Source organism: Crinia signifera, chromosome 6 (assembly GCF_055691185.1).
Source record: "Crinia signifera chromosome 6, ASM5569118v1, whole genome shotgun sequence".
NCBI classification, from domain to species: Eukaryota; Metazoa; Chordata; class Amphibia; order Anura; family Myobatrachidae; genus Crinia; species Crinia signifera.
The window spans coordinates 254288443-254310676 of NC_139222.1; the positions used below are offsets into that span (position 1 = coordinate 254288443).

The 22234-nt window shown below is 43.7% G+C and overlaps 1 protein-coding gene across 2 annotated transcripts in view; it reads left to right on the plus strand.

The window, feature by feature from the left end:
- LGI1 (leucine rich glioma inactivated 1) overlaps positions 1 to 18616 on the plus strand; it is a 49130-nt gene extending 30514 nt beyond the window's left edge. For both annotated transcript variants that reach the window (XM_083149380.1, XM_083149379.1), the window contains 4 exons: positions 10655 to 10726; positions 14197 to 14366; positions 16372 to 16536; positions 17430 to 18616. In XM_083149380.1, coding sequence (XP_083005506.1) covers positions 10655 to 10726; positions 14197 to 14366; positions 16372 to 16536; positions 17430 to 18250 — 1228 coding nt within the window. In that variant the 3' untranslated portion in view covers positions 18251 to 18616. The remainder of the gene's footprint in view (positions 1 to 10654; positions 10727 to 14196; positions 14367 to 16371; positions 16537 to 17429) is intronic.
- The last annotated feature ends 3618 nt before the right edge of the window (positions 18617 to 22234 follow it).

A 22234-nucleotide genomic window follows, 5' to 3' on the forward strand; every position in this document is an offset into this window, starting at 1 on the left:
TTTTGTACCTAATGGAATGGGTCATGTTGGAGGGTATGCATGCACTGCGTGGGGTCCTGAGGACCGACTTTGACAACCTGTGTACTAAAGCTGCCGTGTGGTTGTCATCGATGTTTACCATTGATAGTAATAATGCAGGTGGCCATAGACGTTTGCCAACTATGCAATAGGTGACCATCGATGATTTCCCAAACTGATGGTCATGCCTTTTTCTTTGACAGGCTGGCCCATGGGCCAATCAGTACCTGATGACAGGGCTTTGCGCGCGTTGAGGGATAAAATTGGTTATACTGAACCCCCATCGATGGCAGAAGTGTCACCAGTATCACCGGGGTAGCCATATCTGCCGGTATCCTGGTTATGGGTTCCCCACATATTGGAGCAGAATAGTATCATACCTAATGTTCAGCTCCAATACATGAATAAATATATCTCTGTAGGACACCCATGGTTTATTGCTCTATAAACAGATCAATATACAGTATGCACTTACTGTTACATTTATAGTGCTGTGTCCTGTAGCTGCTGGAATAGGGAGTCTACATGTCCTTTAGCCTGATTCTATTACCAGGCAGCTGCTGAATACTGGGGGATACCAGGAACTGGGCATCAATAAGTTGTGTCCACTGGGGAAACCTTTATTTAGCATTGACCGTACTCCTCTCCCACTCAGAAATGAATATTCTTAGGAGATTCAATATGTTAAATGTCACTTTAGTTATGTATCTCTGGGAATACATATACTGACTGTATTAGTCTGTACTTATTTCTCTTGTTCATTTTATTGGGGTGTGGGTAAAAGCCGGAAACTTAGTTAATGCATTGAAAAAGCTGGAAACCATGCAAAGCAGGCATGTCCAAACTGTGGCCCTCCAGCTTTTGTGAAACTACACATCCCAGCATGCCTTGCCATAGTTTTAGCATTCCCTATAAGCAAAACTGTGGCAAGGCATGCTGGGACTTGTAGTTTCAGAACAGCTGGAGGGCCATAGTTTGGACATGCCTGATGTAAAGTGTATTCAAAAAGCCAGAAATCATAGTAAATGTATTAAAAAAAGTTGGAAACCATGTAAAGTGTATTAGAAAATCCGGAAATCATAGTAAATGCATTGGAAAAGCTGGAAATCATAGTAAAGGCATTGGAAAAGCTGGAAATCATAGTAAAGGCATTGGAAAAGCTGGAAATCATAGTAGAGGCATTAAAAAATTGCCATAAACAACATGAATAAACTGTCTAAATATATGAAAAAGGTTTAGGATAAGTAAAATGTACTATATTTAGCTCTAGCCTCTACCTGCAGGGTGGCGCAGAATCTACTGTCAATGGCCCTCTTGCTCTTGTGGAACTACACATCCCAGCATGCCTTGCCACAGATATACACTACCTAATAGAAAATCTGTTGCAGGACATGCTGGGATGTGTAGTCCCACAACAGCTGGAGGGCCATGAGTTTGACATCACTAGTGTCACATTAGATTCTGTGCCACCCTGCAGGTAGAGCTAAATATAGTAGTTTACTGTATCCTAAACCTTCTTTATATATTGTGACAATTCATTTATTTGTGTTTATGGCCAATCCTGACACAACTATCTCTGTATTTGCCGAAATCTCTCCCCCCGGCAAAAATCCCGCTAGTTAGAATTGGGATGCCGGGCATCTGTATCCTGGCTCCAGCAACACCAACTCCCATTGGCAAATCATTGCCGGCATTAGCCGGGTCTCGGGTTGCCTTGGACGGTATTTTCATCACCAGCATATTATCAACTGCATCCCATTTGTTGCAATACATTTACTATGATTTTCAGCTTTTCTAATACACTTTTTCCTATGTTCCCAGGTTTTACCCACTTCTGTTTTTATTTCTTTGATTGGTGCTACCGAACCATTGCATAAACAAAAGCTAGGCTGGCTTCACTGTGTGCAATGAAATAGGTATTTTTGCACAAAAACACAATTTCAGATTTTCCTGCAAATATTTTGTAGTGTGCACTGGCTCCCTCTCCTGGTCACTCCTGGTAGCTGCTTTTCTTTTGTCTGGCTGTACAGCACAACTGTGGTGGGCACTGACCAGATCGGTACTATGATATGCATTTTAGAGTCGCTGGCTCAAAATGTATTAATAGCGGAACTCTCTGTTGACATTCATAGAATATGCACACAAAATATACTTAAATATTTCAATATGTTCAATATAAAGAAAATTGGGAAGTTACTGTAATAGTCAATACTGTAATAATTAAAGCCCTGATCTAAGTCAGCTGTTTGCCTTTGTAGTGTTCTCTCTGCTTTTCAGTACACAGATGACATTTTCCATGGTTTCATATTTGCTGGATCCTAATGCTGACCAGCCAGCACCCCTTCCTTTGATTACATCAGGCATGCCGCATGGCCAAACTGTGGCCTTCCAGCTGTTGTAAAACTACACATCCCAGCATGCCTTACCATAGGTTTAGCATTCCCTAACAGCAAAACTGTGGCAAGGCATGATGGGAATTGCAGTTTCACAACAGCTGGAGGGCCATAGTTTGCCAGCAATGTAGTGTTTCCCAAACCCAGCACTCAAGACACCCTAAACAGTCAGTGATGTAACTATAATGGGTGCCCATAGCTCTAGGGGCTCAGAGCTCCACACCATGGGGTTTTTTCAATGTTTATGTGAATTTGGATATCCACATTGAGTGGCAACAAAATCTATATTTGTATAACTGAAAAAAAAATTGGTGTGGGCCTAATTCAGACTTGATTGCTGCGAATTTGCAGAGGCCTGTGATCAGATAGCCGCAGCCCAGACAGATTGAAATCCCTCCCTGTACAAGGTTTGCAGATGGATCGCTCACTCACCATCTAATTATTTTTCGAGTCTGTGCAAGTTTGTGTAACTCTGACCCTCCGCACCTCTGCAACAGAGATAGAGACAACAAAATACGAATGGCTACCACCCCCAAACGCTGGCTTCCCATCAGTCAACTTGCAAGGGATTGTAAAAAAGTCACCACTGATCTTTGTCGCTGTTTAGCCTCACGTGTGTGCACTACAATCTGTACGCATATGCCAGGGTTGCCTACCCTCCCGGAATGGCCGGGAGGGTCCCAAAAATTTTGAACCCCCGCTACCCCCCCCCCCCCCTGACCACAGCATTTAAATAATCGGATATGCTGATCTCCGATGAGGGGGAGGGGATAAAGTGGCAGAATCGCATAATTTTAGCCCCACCCCCTCGGCGGCGATCAGCAAATCGGGTCATTTCCTATCATGGAGGCTTAATGACGTCACGCTCAAGCCCCGCCCCCCGAAGCTTCTCCCTGAGAGGAGATTTTAAAAGTCGGCAACCCTGGCGTAGGCAGTAGTTTTCTAATCGATCCACTTGCAAATTTGCACAACAGCTATCCGCTCTCATTAACCCCCTATAGTGTTTGTCAGTGAGTATCAGGCAGTTCATAGGAAATCATTATCGATATTACATAGTTTTTAGTGCCATGTGATGTCTACCAAGCTTAACACCTACTGTACCTACTGCATTACTCAGTAGTTAGTTACTGGCACAGGATGACTGCATGTCAGGCTTACACTAAGGCACCCGGGCCCTCATTCTGATCTGTTCACCACGTTGTGAACGGGGACCGATATAGAAGCTCTGTGGGCACCCTTGGAGACTTGCATAGACTCAGAGGCGCTCGCAGCGGGGTGGGCGTACAGGAGGCAGACAGGGCGAATTACTGGGCGAATGGCGGGCGGCACTACAAGGCTCGCAAAGCAGCAAAATAACGCTGCTTTGCAAGGCAACCAGAATGAGGGCCCTGGTACATTATGTCAGAATGCTCTTTTACCTACAAACTGACTGTCTTGTTAGTAGTTAGTAGATATTGATTTGCTTATATGTGTATCCTTCATTACATAACAATTAGCGCAAATAGTGAAAATACACTAATGACTTTCATATGGGGTCAATATCAGCCATTTTTTTAGTTTAGAGACTTATATCCTAACAGCAGTGTTTACAGTACATAGATCACTCCTCCGCTGTGATATGATAACGAGGCTTTTTTTTTCACAGCTTTGTGTGATTCAGGGAAGGGGTTACCATGGAGACGTGCCAGATTCCTCCAGCAATACTTCTACAGTATGTAGTGCAGTGATTCCCAAACGGTGTGCCTCAGGACACTTGCAGGGGTGCCTTGGGTTGGTGGACCAGGATCATTTCATATTATTAATGGTCAATGTAAAAGGCAAAACTAGTGCTGGTGGCTGCCAATCGTAATATATGTGGACAAACAGGAGCAAATCCTGTCTGTCACCAGATAACTGTGACATATACACACAATGTACTTAATTTAATATTTTTTTTCTAAATGTATTTATTTATTATTTCCAGTTTCTTATATAGCGCAGCAGATTCCGTTACAGTTTCCTATATAGCACAGCAGATTCCGTTACAGTGTGTTATATAGGGCAGCAGATTCCGTTACAGTTTCCTATATAGCGCAGCAGATTCCGTTACAGTTTCCTATATAGCGCAGCAGATTCCGTTACAGTTTCCTATATAGCGCAGCAGATTCCATTACAGTTTCTTATATAGTGCAGCAGATTCCGTTACCGTTTCTTATATAGCGCAGCAGATTCTGTTTCAGTTTCTTATATAGTGCAGCAGATTCTGTTACAGTTTCTTATATAGCGCAGCAGATTCCGTTACAGTTTCTTATATAGTGCAGCAGATTCCGTTACAGTTTCTTATATTACGCAGCAGATTCCGTTACAGTGTCTTATATACAGTAGCGCAGCAGATTCCGTTACAGTGTCTTATATAGTGCAGCAGATTCCGTTACAGTTTCTTATATAGAGCAGCAGATTCCGTTAGTGTCTTATATAGTGCAGCAGATTCCGTTACAGTTTCTTATATAGCGCAGCAGATTATGTTACAGTTTCTTATATAGTGCAGCAGATTCCGTTACAGTGTCTTATATAGCGTAGAAGATTCTGTTAGTGTCTTATATAGCGCAGCAGATTCTGTTACAGTGTCTTATATAGCGCAGCAGATTCCGTTACAGTTTCTTATATAGCGCAGCAGATTCCGTTACAGTGTCTTAAATAGCGTAGAAGATTCTGTTACAGTTTCTTATATAGCGCAGCAGATTCCGTTACAGTGTCTTGTATAGCGCAGCAGATTCTGTTACAGTTTCTTATATAGCGCAGCAGATTCTGTTACAGTTTCTTATATAGCGCAGCAGATTCCGTTACAGTGTCTTATATAGCGCAGCAGATTCTGTTACAGTGTCTTATATAGTGCAGCAGATTCCGTTACAGTGTCTTATATATAGTGCAGCAGATTCCGTTACAGTGTCTTATATATAGTGCAGCAGATTCCGTTACAGTGTCTTATATAGCGCAGCAGATTCCGTTACAGTGTCTTATATAGCATAGAAGATTCTGTTACAGTGTCTTATATAGTGCAGCAGATTCCGTTACAGTTTCTTATATAGTTCAGCAGATTCCGTTACAGTTTCTTATATAGCGCAGCAGATTCCGTTACAGTGTCTTATATAGTGCAGCAGATTCTGTTACAGTGTCTTATATAGTGCAGCAGATTCCGTTACAGTGTCTTATATAGCGTAGAAGATTCTGTTACAGTGTCTTATATAGCGCAGCAGATTCCGTTACAGTGTCTTATATAGCGCAGCAGATTCCGTTACAGTGCCTTATATAGCGCAGCAGATTCCGTTACAGCGTCTTATATAGCGCAGCAGATTCCGTTACAATGTCTTATATAGCGCAGCAGATTCCGTTACAGTGTCTTATATAGCGCAGCAGATTCTGTTACATTGTCTTATATAGCGTAGAAGATTCTGTTACAGTGTCTTATATAGCGCAGCAGATTCTGTTACAGTGTCTTATATAGTGCAGCAGATTCCGTTACAGTGTCTTATACTGTATAGCATAGAAGATTCTGTTACAGTGTCTTATATAGTGCAGCAGATTCCGTTACAGTTTCTTATATAGTTCAGCAGATTCCGTTACAGTTTCTTATATAGCGCAGCAGATTCCGTTACAGTGTCTTATATAGTGCAGCAGATTCTGTTACAGTGTCTTATATAGTGCAGCAGATTCCGGTACAGTGTCTTATATAGCATAGAAGATTATGTTACAGTGTCTTATATAGTGCAGCAGATTCTGTTACAGTGTCTTATATAGTGCAGCAGATTCCGGTACAGTGTCTTATATAGCATAGAAGATTCTGTTACAGTGTCTTATATAGTGCAGCAGATTCCGTTACAGTTTCTTATATAGCGCAGCAGATTCCGTTACAGTGCCTTATATAGCGCAGCAGATTCCGTTACAGTGCCTTATATAGCGCAGCAGATTCCGTTACAGTGTCTTATATAGCGCAGCAGATTCCGTTACAGTGTCTTATATAGCGCAGCAGATTCTGTTACAGTTTCTTATATAGCGCAGCAGATTCCGTTACAGGTTCTTATATAGAGCAGCAGATTCCGTTACAGTGTCTTATATAGCGCAGCGGATTCTGTTACAGTGTCTTATATAGCGCAGCGGATTCCGTTAGTGTCTTAAATAGCGCAGCAGATTCTGTTACAGTGTCTTATATAGCGCAGCGGATTCCGTTAGTGTCTTAAATAGCGCAGCAGATTCCGTTACAGTGTCTTATATAGCGCAGCAGATTCCGTTACAGTGTCTTATATAGCGCAGCAGATTCCGTTACAGTGTCTTATATAGCGCAGCAGATTCCGTTACAGTTTCTTATATAGTGCAGCAGATTTTGTTACAGGTTCTTATATAGTGCAGCAGATTCCGTTGCGCTTTACAATAGCAGACAGTGATAAAACAAACTGGGTAACAACAGACAGACTTGGAGATAGGAGGGCCCTGCTGCAAGCTTACAATCTATAGGGACATAGGAGGGAAACACAAGGACAGGCATCAGTAATACACATGGAGCGTGTCCCATCTTTGGCCGGCACTTGCCAGATCCCTTGCACTGGCGAGCGCCGGCAATAGAGACGTCTCCCACGCACGTGCGTCCCAGTTTCCCGTCGGCGGGGGACGGGAACCCTGTCTGTCTCCGCTTCAGGGAGATGGACAGGGTTAGCGGGGGTGTGGCAAGGCGGTGGGGACCCGGGGCGACCGTCGGCGAGGCGGCAGGGACCCGGGGGAGCCCCGTTGTAAGCGGACGCGTGCGCATCTTGTACGCACGCGTCCCTTTACGGCAGCTGGTGGGGGATGGCGGCTGGCGAATCTTCCGCCATCCTCTGCAAAGATGGGCCATGCTCCATCTGTAGCATAGCAGTCCCACAAAAATTTCTCAATAAGAAACATTCGGCCTAGGGTGCCTTGAAAACATTTTGATGTTCTAGGGCGCCGTGATTCAAAAAAGTTTGGGAACCACTGATGTAGTGCACATATCACTTCCCCACACAGCATACTTCCCAAGTCCCAACTGTCCCATTCCTCAGGGGCTGTCCTGCCTTTCCGTGGTGTGGAGCTGACCCGGGGAGTTGTCCACTAGAGGTGTACATAAAAAGCATTGCTTTCATACTCATCTACAGCACCTAAATGGTTTCACCCCTTTTGCCGCAGCCGCACCTGCATCTGATACTAGTGCCGTGGCCGATTTATTTAAAGCTGAGGTTCCCACATGCAGTGCCCCGCACCTATGCAAATACCTCTCAATGAATCTTTAGGCCATCTAAGAAGGTGCACTGTGCAGAACACAAAGGGGTACATTTATTAAGATGGGCGTTCTATTAAAGATGGGATGTTGCCCATAGCAACCAATCTGATTCCATCTATTATCTCCTAGACTCTGGGCGAGATGTACTAAGCCTTGAAAAGTGATAAAATGGAGAGTGGTAAACCACCAACCAATCAGCTCCTACCTGTCATTTTTCAAACACAGCCCGTGACTTGGCAGTTCGCAGCTGATTGGCTGTAGGTTTATCACTCTCTGTTTAGTACATCTGGCCCAGAATGTACGACACGCAGCTACAGTACACAGCCACTACTACTGAGTGACAGCAAACTGTATTCGTACAGGACAGCAGGTATTTTTCAGTGCGCGCCGAGACCGCTGGCTCCCCCAAGCCACAGCTGGGGCTGCCACACCATAGTTATGCCACTGGACAGAGTTTGTGAGTTTTTGGTAACACATATAGATCTAGGATGGCGTAAGATACATTATACATTGCCAAAAGTAGAGATGTGGACACAGACAAGGAATAAGGAGGATTCATACTGTAAGTAACATGAATCATGAAAGTGCTGTAATGTAAATGAAGCATAAACAATATCTCATTCATGTAACCACAGGAAGCGATGGCAGCAGTGTGAGCAGTCAGGAGAGTCTTAAGTATTAACCCGCAGAATGTTTGGCCTCTGTAGTAAAGTTAACCCTCTGAGTGCCAAAGGGTGAGAGATGTGCAAACTATCCGCTAAAAATGCCGGCGTCTCTCACATTTGTTATATAAATTCAAATAAAAATGTTATGTAAAAAAAGATTATATTCCCTATATAATGTAAACATTACAGGTCATTATGATGAATAAAAATGTTTGCTTGGCGATTTTCACACCTATTTTGACAAATTTTCTTGACACTTATACCCCTTTCACAAGAGCCTAAATTCCTGGGTTGAGTCCGGTAACAACCCGGTACTACCTCTGGTGTGAAAGGTACCCAGGACAAATTACCGGGCTAATTTGCCGGCAATCCAACCCTGCTAGGTAGCAGGGTTGTTCCCGGGTTCAACCCGGGGACCTGGCTGGTGTGAAAGGTGTAGGGTATACTTACCCGGGTTGCCGGGTACTGTCCGACGGGAATTAATCCAGGCGGCGGGCACAAATGACAGGACAGGTGGTGGATGATGATGACGCAGCTCTCCGGCGGCAGTGAGGGCGCCGGAGAGCTGCGTCATCTTCATCCGCCGCCTGTCCCATCATTTGCTCCGCCGCCTGTCTGGATCCCTGGCCTGTGCGGAGGACGAGCAACCGGGGTGAGTATTCTCCCCACCTCCTGTCCACCTCCGCCGCCATCCAGCCGACTGCCCGACGTCATCATGCCGACTGCCCGCCTCCTCCCCACCTCCTGCCGGTCTCCTTCCCGCCCCTTCACACACCAGAAAATGCAGGGACATTTCTGGTGCGAATGGGTCCAAACCCGGGAATGTCCCTGCTTGTCCCGGGAACTGAATTCCCGGGTTTGTCCCTGCATTTCTGGTGTGAAAGGGGTATAAATAGGTTAAGAAAGATTGAAAGATTTTAAAATCCCAGGACAATTGCATGATGGTATGTCTGAAAGGGGTATTAACTATTCCTGTGCTGCAAGCAATGAACAGTGCATACACACTGACCGATATCGATATATCGCTCAGTTTGTAGTACCCACCTTTAACCCCTTCAGTGGCAATCCCGAGAATTTTCCGGGCTGTGCCTCGGTGCCCAGTCTGGCAAGCCCGGAAAATTTTCGGGATTGCCACTGTTTAGAACCGGGCAGCGCTGCTGAGCTCCCTCCCCTCTGCGGCGCCTCCTCCTCCGCCCTCCCCTCCAGCTTTTGTATTGTCCTGTCCGGCAATGGCTTATGACAAGCCAGCTGCCGGGAGCAGGGACGGGGCGGCGGGGAGCAGGGCCTGGCAGCGTCTGATTCACAGTTCAGCAGCGCTGCCCGGACCCAGGGAGAGTGTGGTGGTTTTTTTTTTAGGGAGGGCTCCCCATAAAAATCTCGCCCAGTGGGGAGCACTCCTTAAAAAAACCACCACTGAAGGGGTTAATGGATGCCACCATGTATTGCCAGCCAATTTGCAGTGTACAGCACAGGTGTTCCACTCCTACACCAAGTGCAAAAGGGGTCTATGCACTAAGCCTTGGAGAGATAAAGAGATAAAGTTGACCCACTATTTTACATGCTGTATTTGAAAAATGACAGTTAGGTGCTGGTTGGCTGGCACTTTCTCCCACAATTTTATCTCAGACAAACTTTGATAAATAACGGATCGTTACCAACCCCAAACACTATTTTAGTTGTTACATTGGCTCACCACAATCCGAACTTATGCGCAGTGATCAACTCTGAATAACCCTCAATGTTTAACAAATGACAGTACGATGAAGGACGTATGTTCACAGTACGCATGCGCGAAGCCATCCTGCGATGAAGTTTTGCAACTTTGTCTAAACGCACGACGTTTGCAAGGTGATTGAGAGGAAGTAGGTGTGTGCGGGTGGAAACTGCCCGTTTAGTGGAGCATTTGTGACATCAGCTGGTGAGCCTGTTACAACAATGGGTTTTGGACATTCTTGTACAGCTGCGTATACATTTGTAGCCATACGCACAGTGGTCACATTCATTTGCAGGGCAGGATTTTACTGTAACGGGGCAGTAGCTTAACTGAATGCGGGATGCTGAGATTTTGTGGCTGTGCGATCAGGACTGAATCTGTCCCTGTGTGTAACCACCATTGTGGAGAATGGACCTACAGTAGTAGATTAAATGAATATTGTGAGGCTTTTTAGGAGTTGATTTAACATTGTAATAAATATCTGATAACAAATGTTTGTACATTGTATATAATTATCATATGTTCCTTCTGTTGTACGCTGACCAATGACAGTGACACCTTTAAGTAATGTTCTATTCCGCTTGCTTTACAGGAGCCTGGCCAATAACAACCTGCAATCCCTTCCAAAAGATGTCTTCAAAGGCCTGGACTCGCTCACTAATGTGTAAGGCAGGAAAATAAATGTTTAACAAACATCTTTAAAAACCCAGCACACATATAGTTAGTTACATTGTACTTATTAATGAGCTTCTGAAAAGCATCTGAACACTTTTTTCGATATCCAATATGACAATAATTTGAGCATGTTTGGTATAGAGGGCAGGGCCGCCAAGAGAAATCCTGGGCCCCGGTAAAACAATTTCCCTGGGCCCCCATGGTCAGAGCTTCCCGCACACTCTGCCAGTGCTGCCTCCCCCAAGCTGTTGTATGGTTTTCGGACCTGCTGTTATACCAATGCTTCCAAAGGGTATACAGGGACAGTGCGCGCCTTCGACGCGCACCAAAAATGTATACCATAATACCTATTACACATGTCACACACCCATTACATATTATACTGCATGCCATAATTCCCACTACGCCACACACCATAGTGCTCAGTACACATTATGCCACACCGTAGTGCCCTGTACACATTATGCCATACACCTTAATACCTTACATATTTTACCACATGCCGTAATGACCATTACGTGTTATTCCATGCACCATAATGCTCATTACATATTATGCAACACACTGTAATGCCTATTACATATACCACACATATTATGCCACATACCGTTAGTTCCGCTTACCTAAATGCTTGTTGCTATGGGTTTCATGCTTGATGCCAGGGGTTAACATGCTTGTTGCCATATGTTTACATGCTCTGCCTGGAGTTACATGCTCTGCCAGTGGTTAACATGCCCATTGCCATGGGGTTAACCTGCTCTGCCATGGGTTATATGCTTTGCCATGGAGTTCCAGTACATGCTCTGTCAGGGGGTTGCATGCTGACTTCCAGAGTTGGATCTCATGCATGCAGGGAGGCAGCAGACACAGAGCACCCAGCCACCAAAAAAAAAAAAAAAAAAAAAACTGTGTGTGTGTCCAGACCCGGGCCCCCCTGACAGGCCTGGGTAAACTGTACCTGCACACCCCCCCCCCCCCCCCTCTCGGCGGCCCTGATAGAGGGGTCGAAGTCCTGGTCAGGGCCTGATTAAAGGTTCCAGATGCCCTAGGTGACTACACATGTACAATAGCTCCCCCTGTAATGCTGCTAAACACCAGTGTATGGGCCCTCAGGGACTCACCAGTCATACTGCCCATGTGCATGTAACGAAGGTTATACAACTGGCATGTAGGATCTAATGGTTGTGGCACCTTTGGCTTTAGGCTGCCCAGCTGGCGCTGTAGCACAATGTACATAAAGTAATGGTCCCATCAGTAAGTTACATTGGCTCAGCCATCTGCCAGTCACATTAAAAGTGTTACCCCCCACAGTACATCGGGATGGGTGTTAGGTAACAAATATGGAATAAATTAGGCCTTCATTTTATTCCTCGGCTGTCAGCTGCAAGGCACCGAACCCCCAAACCCCCAAGTTCTGGCATCCTAGGCTACAGCCTAACCAGCCTATTGGTTAATCAGGCACTGGTCCTGGTAAAGAAAGCAAAGTGATTGATTGCAGATATATTTAATCTGACCTTGCTGCAGATTGCAGAAAGTCCCTTGGGTCTCAATGATGTCATTTTATATAGCAATCAAATCCTTGGTTGCAGAAGCGTAAGCTCTTTAGAGGTTTTTAAATATAAAAAAAAAAAAAAATGTACAGACCAGCAAGAGAGGACTTCATTGTATAAGTAATCAGTTTTTTACCTAAGACTCCGTATTATCTGCTGTATCTATTTAAAAGCAGGAAAATCAAACTTTGCCAATAATAACCAGTTGATCTGGAATATCAAATGACACTTTTATTTAATCCATAAACACTTTTCTTTTAGATTTGTTTTATGGAAAACCTTAATTAATTATATGTCTGTATAGACTTTACTGGCAGAGCAATTCACATGAGGAAAACTGTTTTAGGATAAATATGAGCTTCGTAAGTGGAATGAGTCATCAACCGTTCCAGTCCCTCTGCTCTTACTGCACAGATATTCCGGTTACAGGCAGGAGATAATGAGGCGAGAACGGGACTGTACAAGCTAAAACTCTATCACTGTTTACAATGAGTCAGGTGCCAATTCCAGGGATCTCCTCAGCGTTTGTGGCCAAGTCTGATGGTGGCCTGTGGTTGCGGCTGCTCGTTGATACGGTTACACCTTACTGCCTGCTTGACTTTTGCATAGTACAGAATAACCGTGTTGTATTTGGTTTCCACCTGTTTCAGTAACGGGATCATTAGAAGTAGCTTGGTAGGGTTTGGCAGTTGGATACCAATTCATCTGACCAAATCATCACCATTGTACAGTGGCTAAAACTCTTTAAACGCAACAGTAAGTGAACTTATTCTGTTATCTGCAATGTTCCCTAGGAAAGAATAACCACTATATGTGAAATTATATATACAAGATGAGATGCTGCACCTTTATGGGTGTGGATCATAGGGACAATGGTGTCTAGGCCTGTAATCAATAAATTGACCACAAATGGTCGGTATGTTGACTTTTCATGGTCGACCTAGATAGATTTTGCTGAACTCTTCCATCGTGCGGGGCGCCACTCACCTGGCTCCAACCAGGGGAGGGGGTAGATGCTCCCAAATGCCGCCCTCCAGTGGCCGGCGCCCCAGGCAAATGCCTAAAACTGCCTAGTGGTGGCGCCGGCCCTGGGTCCACCCAACAATGATTTATGTTTGGTGAGATGGGGAAGACATCTATAACAGCTTGGTTGACCTAATTACTGTCGATCCTATGACCCATACCCAGGCACTTAACATGTACAGTTGCACTCAGTGGTATCACAAGTACTGAGCAAGTGGTCTTACAGCTGTGATTACTATATGGCTGTCTTCCCCATTTCACCAAACCTAAATCATTGTTGGGTGGACCCATCGTTAATTGGCTACCAGTCCACCAAATCTGACTGTAGCATCAAGATAACTAAGGGTATGGGTCATAGGGTGGCCATTTTTAGGTCTACGGTCAATAGGTCAACCACTATTGGTCGAAAGGTCATAGGTCGACAAATGAAAAGGGTCAATATGCTTTAGGTTGACATGGTCACCTTATTATAATCTAACTCTATGCCCACTTGGATGGCAAAGTATGAAAAAACACTTAAAAAAACAAACAAAAAGAAAACATGAAAAACTCATGTTGACCCTTTTCATGTTGACCTTGCGTCGACCTTTTCACCATGTCAGTCTAAGGTATGTCAACCAAAAGTAGTTGACCGATTGCCTGTCGACCTTATTACTGTCACCCGCATCCCAATTGCCTTTACTGTGGTTCGTTCTGCCTATAGATCAGAATCTCTGAGGGTGTTGCTTTAGAGCAGATTCCTTTTTTGGTGTCAAAGAGATTTTCAGGCAAGGCCGTAATTTTGCGGCATCTGTATTTGCAATTGAGGGCGTTTGACAATCTGAAAAGACTTACTGATGGGCTGATGACTTCTAATTTGTATACTGATCTTGCGATATTTTTTCAGAGACCTAAGGGGAAATTCCTTTCATTGTGACTGCAAGCTGAAATGGCTGGTAGAGTGGCTGGATAAAACCAATGCGACGGTAGAACAGATTTATTGTGAAAGCCCGCCTGAATATAAAGGACGTAAAATCAACAGCCTGTCCGCCAAAGACTTTGACTGCATAACCACAGGTAAATAATGCTGCTTTCAGACCGCATAACTGGCTTTGAGCCTTATTTGAAAACGTTTCCAAAAAAGGGTCTGCCAGGTAAAACCCCTTTCACACCGCATCTCTTAAACGGTATATTACCGTTTAAGTGCCGTTTTGTTTACACTGGCAGACCCGTTTTTGGAAACTTTCCAAATACAGGGTCAAAGCCAGTGCAGTCTTCACCGCCCCCCCCCCCCCCCCCCCCGGCGGGTAAACATCCCCCCTTCCCCCCTAGGGTTAACATCACCCCCCTAGGGGGGAAGGGGGGCAGTACTATGGACGGATGCGCTTATAAAAAAAAGTGACTTTCGGAAAATGGCTGCCCCATAGGAAAACCTGTTTAAAAAAATTGTCTTTCGTTTTCAGAAAGTCACTTTTCTTATAAGAATGCGCTTATAAGAGGTACTGGCTGCACGAAGGGGGGGGGGGGGGTTCCTTAAACACATTGGGGGGGGGGGTGTTAGCCCTAGGGGGGGGGATGTTAACCCAAACGCTCATTAAATATTCACTGTGCTGGGTCCTAAATACCGTTTCAGACCTGTTTTTGATGCCAAAATACTGGGTCTGAAACGGGTAGGACCCTCCATTTTAACCATTTTAAAAAAACAGCTTTTTTAAAACGGTAAAGTGGTTCTGCACCTTTCAGACCGCACAGATTATCGTTTTAAAACAGTTAAAAATCGGCGAAATACCGTTTTTTAAGTGCGGTCTGAAAGGGGCATAAGTAATGACATTGAGAACTGAACAAGGCTGTATGGCTAATATACAGTATTCATTCATACCTATCGACTGGATGTATTACATATATAAAACAACATTTGCTACCATATCCTCTAATAAATTAAATTGCCCAACATAATCATTATTATTATTATTATAATTTTATTTATAAGGCGCCACAAGTGTTTCGCAGCGCCGTACAAAGGAACAATACAGGGAGACAAAACTTGGCATAACATTGAATAAATAACAAAAATACAGTACAAATAAAGAGCACCACAGTTCAATACACATTACAGCTTAAATGTAAGTAGTGAGGACCCAATCAACATACAACTAGAGGCTTGAGGCCAATGATGGAGATGAGTATGAAGATGGTCACTGAGTGTTGGAGTAAAGGAGAGCTGTGAGTGAAATGTGAAGAGAAGTGGGCTTTGACAACAGGAGGGAAGAGGGCCCTACTCGGAGGAGCTTACAATCTAGTAGGAAGGGGAGACAGACAGATTACAAGAGGTGCAAGCAAGTGGGTGGTGGTTAGATAGCAGGATGTAAACAGGCAAGGGGTCGGAGAACCAGCTGGTTTATGCAGTGGAAGGGTACGCTTTGATGAATAGGTGAGTTTTCAGTGCCCATTTGAAGCTTTGCAAGGTCGGGGAGAGTCTAATGGAGCGAGGGAGTGCGTTCCACTGAAGGGGTGCAGCACGGGCAAAGTCCTGTACTCTAGCATGGGAAGCAGTGATCAGGGTGGAGGAGAGACGACAGTCGTCAGCTGACCGTAGAGGGCGGGAGGGTGTATGAATGGAGATGAGGTTAGAGATATATGGAGCAATGGAATTAGAGATGGCCCTGTATGTGAGTGTGAGGTGTTTGAAGAGGATTCTGTAGGGGAATGGAAGCCAGTGCAGATTTTGTTGAAGGGGAGTAGCAGAGTTAGAGCGGCGGGAGAGGAAGATAAGCCTGGCTGCAGCATTGAGCAATCATCCTTTCTTCTAATCCTCCCAAGTCATTACTGGTCTGCTTAACCACGCTAAAAATTGTTGATCACCAAATGACTTAAGGCCCCCATACACTAGTAGAATTTGGGCCGATTTCACCTGATACAGGCAGATCGGGCCAAGAAATCGATTTAGAACCAACATGAGTGTTTGCAAACATCTCTAACATATACCAGTAAGTAAACTACAAATTGTCATTTTCATGCTATATATATTTATTGATCTGTAGCTCTTCATGTAATCTAATCAATAAAATTGTATGTGTAACAGAATTCGCCATGTACAAATCCCTGCCCTATCAGTCTCTGTCGGTGGACACCTTCACCTATATGAATGATGAGTATGTGGTCATCGCTCAGCCCTTCACTGGTAAATGCGTCTTCTTAGAATGGGACCATGTGGAGATGTCTTTTAGAAACTACGACAATATCACAGGTAGGCTTTTTGAGTAGTATTTAGAACTATTTATCTCCCCACTATATAATTGGAACGAGACTTTAAATTGAAATCCAGTGGGTAAGAGCAATTAATGGGCACATTTTAAATTGATGAACCATTATACAAGTGATAATATGGTTATATTGTGTGGTATAATGCTGGACATTATTAATTGATTTTTATCATATTTTTATTTATTGTCTGTATGTATGATTCTTCTAATTGTGTTATTTTTTTATATACATTAAACAATTACAGATCAACACAGTGCGCTCTCTTAATTTATGTATTTTTGAGTAATAACTGATGAACTACGTGGCTGTATGGCTATAAGTTTTTTGTTTGTGAACACATTTGAACACTTTTATTTTTTTACATGATAACTCTGTTTATCCTCTATGTAATACATTATTCACTTTTCAATGTGGTACCTATCCCTTTCCACGCAGGTCTGCCAATGCTTGACGAGTCAGGCAAACCCATCGGAAAAGAAAGCTGGTGGCTGTTGTCGACACCAGAACCGAACAGCAGCTATCTCCTCATTGTCAGAGTTGAAGTGTTGACCTGTAAGGTGCTTTTTCATTATCTTTGGAAAGAGGTCACAGGGCGCAAGGTTTGGAGCTGTACAACGGGTGTGGCAGATCCTCCTTGAACTGCAGGCACTGCAACCCTCTTCCCAAAGATGAAAAAGCACCTTAAGGGTCAACACTTCAACTCAGACATTGATGTTAAAGCTGCTGTCCGGTACCGACAATAACCACCAGCCTTCTTCTCCGACGGGTTTTTCACAAATAAAAAACTTATAGCCATGGAGGCATTACTTTTCAATCCAGCCTCGTACTTACGAATGCACATTATTAGTCTAATGACCATTCTTTCTTCACCCTCAGGCACGTCTACTGTAGTCTGCAAACCCATAGTCATTGAGAAGCAGCTCTATGTCATAGTTGCCCAGCTCTTTGGTGGTTCCCATATTTACAAAAGAGACATTTTTGCAAACAAATTTATCAAGATACAAGACATCGAGGTCATCAAGATCCGCAAACCCAATGACATCGAGACTTTCAGGATAGAGGACAACTGGTATTTTGTGGTTGCTGACAGCTCAAAAGCTGGTTGCACTACAATTTACAAGTGGAATGGTAATGGATTTTATTCCCACCAGTCTGTACACATGTGGTACCGGGACACAGATGTGGAGTATCTTGAGATTGCCAACAAACCTCACCTGATTTTGTCTAGTAGCTCGCAACGACCGATTATTTACCAGTGGAACAAGAAGTACAATAATTTTTCTAAACACGCGGAGATTCCGGACACAGAGGACGTGTATGCTGTTAAACACTTTTCCAACAAGGATGATGTATATCTTTGCCTAACGCGTTTCATTGGGGATTCCAGAGTTATCAAGTGGGAAGGAGGTTCCGTGATTTCCGATATCCAAAGGATGCCATCTCGTGGGTCAATGGTTTTCCAGCCTTTACAAATTAACAGCCACAAATATGCCATCCTGGGGAGCGATTATTCCTTCACCCAGGTCTTCCACTGGGATGTGGATAAGGGAAAGTTTGCGAAATTTCAAGAGTTGAATATCCAAGCGCCCAGATCCTTCACACATGTGTCCATAGACAAACACGACTTCCTGTTTGCTTCAAGTTTTAAGGGCGCTACGCAAATATACGAACATGTTATAATTGACTTGAGCGCGTGACCACTGAAATTCTAATGACATTAAGGAAATGCTAACATGGACAGTATGAACAAAATGCATGATAAGTCTTTTACTCTTGACAACCGTCTGGATGACTGGCTTCAGAAGCTGGGAATTCCAGAACAGAAGCATTGCTTGTTTCCCGTTAATTCATTTGTCATGTATAGTGGTTTTGAGAGTTGTACTTTTTTCTAAAAAACAAACAAAAACCTTGATAGCTGAATGGTCTTTGCATTAACAGTTTGTACATATTTGAGTATATTGCATATGTCCATCTGACAAGACAGATAAATAATGTTCATTTTCCATTTATTTATTCACCTGACTGAAAAAAGACTGCCAAATAAAATGTTTACATTTTCTGTCTTAGAGGCATATTCATTAAAATAATACTTTCATTTTCTGAAATCTGGGATTAACTTAAAGCAGCAGTTCTGTTTCCACCCCCCTCCCCCCTTCAGGCTTGCATAAATTACTTAAGATTCTTGACTAACATGGCAACCACAGGCACACAAAGTAGAGAGCAAAGAGGCTTTGGAACACCTCTCTGAGCTCTCTTTGCTGTGTGACATCCTCCATCTCCTGGCTGAGGCAGGTAGGGAGTGTGTGATGGGGAGCATGGGGCATAGAGTGGGGTGGTTGAGTAATTTTTTTATTGGCTGTGGAACTGGAGAAACTGTTTTAATACCCAGAATCCCAATGATTCCCTCAAATTTACTGTTACATTTTAGATTAGTCCAGTCCCCAATAACAGTTTGCTTTGCCATGACCATAAATAAAGCACCAGGTCAAACACTGAATGTAGCTGGAATTGATCTAAGTGGGGAATGTTTTTTTTCCCATGGCCAACACTCTGTGGCCTTTTTTTGTAATCACATCCGTAGGAAAATCAACAAATTTGGTCTATAAAGACCATGTGTTTATAAGTCACACATTTCTTATTTCTTATTTACAAACATCCCAGTTACTAGAAAATATGTACGTGTGAGAAGCAGGGGTGGGATGCTAGTTAATATATATATATATATATATATATATATATGCACTTCATGGAGTAGCACTCCTCAATGTTTAGTAGTTCGGTGTCCACCCAATGCTCCAAAGCTGGGGCCAAATAAACACCTTTTGATGGTGGCACTCACGATAAATAATATCTCAAACACCTCTTGTGATAGTCGATGTTTCGAAGCTTTAATAGCGCTTTATCTTCAGGACAAGAACAACTAGAATAAAGTGCATAACACATATAAATACATACATACCAATACGCCTCCCAGAAACCCAGCACCACGGACCGCCCGCCACCGTATCCTAAAGTAATCAGCCATGGCCATGAACTTCCGACGGCGCGCCGTGTTGCGCTGACATCGCCTGGGACTCTGCGGTATTGTACGTCACTCACGTATGGCGTGCCCCGGTTGCCTAGGTCACCATTCAACACATAACAATAACCTACAAGATGAAAACACAATAAATAGAAATAATCACATAATCAAAACATGATATTGAACAATACAATAAACAGTGTACACAAACACAATAAAATAAGAAACAAAAGCAAAGTTAGTATAGTATTAACCAACTCCGCATTACAGAAAACCTGGATTCAGAATAAAGGTAAACATCACAAGAAATGGCCTCAGTTACCTGAAGCAACCCGGCATAAATAAGAAAATACAATAGAACATAGTCTATGTAATAAAACATAGACTATAAAGAGCCTTTATAGCCGCAAACATCTGGATAAAGTAATAGGCATATATAGAGAAACAAGGCATATACGGAGGAAACAAGTAATATTACTACCTTATAAAATCACAAAAAACTGTGACCTTTTTCTAAGGCTGCCTTAATTGCAGACCTATGGCCCGCCATTCTCTCCCTGAGGGTCCGCTCAGTCTTACCGACATAGTGTAACTCGCAGGGGCACGAAATCATATACACTATGAATTTCGTTGTGCAGGTCACTCTATGGCCTTTATTCAGATCTGATCCCGGTACAAATTTGTTTGGAAAATGGGCAAAACCATGTGCACTGCAGGTGGGCAGATGTAACATGTGCATCTTGATATATGCCTATTACTATATCCAGATGTTTGCGGCTATAAAGGCTCTTTATAGTCTATGTTTTATTACATAGACTATGTTCTATTGCATTTTCTTATTTATGCCAGGTTGCTTCAGGTAACTGAGGCCATTTCTTGTGATGTTTACAGGTTTTCTGTAATGCGCAGTTGGTTAATACTATACTTACCTTGCTTTTGTTTCTTATTTTATTGTGTTTGTGTACACTATTTATTGTATTGTTCAATATCATGTTTTGCTTATGTGATTATTTCTATTTAATGTGTTTTCACCTTGTAGGTTACTGTTGAATGGTGACCTAGGCAACCGTGGCACGCCGGATGTGCAATACCGCCGGGTCCCAGGTGATGTCAGTGCGACGCGGTGTGGCGACGGATGTTCCTAGCCATGGCTGATGACGTCAATATATGGTGGCGGGCGGTCCGGGGTGCCGGTTTCCGGGAGGCGTATTGGTAGGTATGTATTTATATGTGTTATGCACTTTATTCTGGTCTGTCATTAGCAGCCACTGGCGAAATGTAAATAGCTATAGACCCAGATATGTAAAACACTTATATGTCAGAGAAACTATCAATTGGTCCAACAAATTCAGGGCTGATTCTGAGGTGGGAGTAAAGCAAAAACGAGTAAGTTTCTATGAACCAGAGAAATTGCATGCTGCACTGCATAGGGGGCAGATGTAACAAGTGCAAACAGATTTACATTTGATAGTGTCATGACCAAACTTGAAGTACAGATGAAGCGCCTGTAAGCCTGCCTGCAGGATCGCCAGATGTCCTGAGCTGGCGCAGGCTGGCGGACAGGAGCTCCAGCTGACAGGGGCGCGCGAGCATCCCGGTCAGCACGGCGGCGGGGAGTGGCTTCCCTGTCCATCTCCGCTTCAGGGAGACGGGCAGGGCGAGTGGTGGCTGCGGGGAGCCGGCGGAGTGCTCCGACAGAACGGGGATGCCTCGTGCGTGCCCCCTTCTGTCGGACGGCGCACAGCAGCGATTGGCGATACTATCGCCAGGAGCAGCTCCATTGAGAGCTGCTCAATCTGTATAAAAATAACCCTGTCCAGTATTAGTGGGGTACATACAGAAGCAGCCAGTATTTACCCTGCACAGAAAAAAAAAATTATTTCTTCTTATTGCATGGCAGCGTGGTTATTTCCAGATACAAAGTTACTTGCTTTTTAAGTGCTTTGTGCAACCCCACATCAGCCCCTAAGTGTTTCCAGAACGCTGAGTTTTTCCTGCACATAAATAGCATTCACATCCCACTCTATTGCCCGGTACTTCAGGGGAAAACCAGTGAGCCAGTGCCAGTGGTGAATAGCATGTGATTAGATCAGTCTTAGCAGTGTACTTAGCATTTACTGTTCTATAGTACTGCTGGCAGGTTTATGCCCTCACAATAATAATTGTCACCTAAGTCTGCTTTCAGATGCATCTGGTTATGTTTAGCAAAGTGGGGTTTTATAAATCTTCAAATGTGAGTCATACAATGAATGTCAGTCGTGCTACAGTAAGTAAAACTAATTCTTATACATTTCCTGCATTACATCTACACATGCTTGCTGACATTTAGTACGAAATTTACTAAGATTGGATAGATAAGATAATATATAGTAGCTGATTGGTTGCCAGTAGCAACATTTCATGTGAACTGGAACTCCCATCTTAGCAAATTTCCCCCTAAATGTCTCCTCTCTGGGAGACTTTCAGCTGCCATTAGGGGGTCAGAGACAGAAACCTACATCATGAAGCCCCGCCCCATCTTAAAATATCCCACGATTTGCAAATATACGCGCAAATTGCATCATTTTAGATCCCCAGGTACACACCCGAATTAATTGATTTTAGCGGCGGGGTAGGAAGATCCAGGGGAGCTCAAGGGCATGCGGGAGGCTTGCCCACC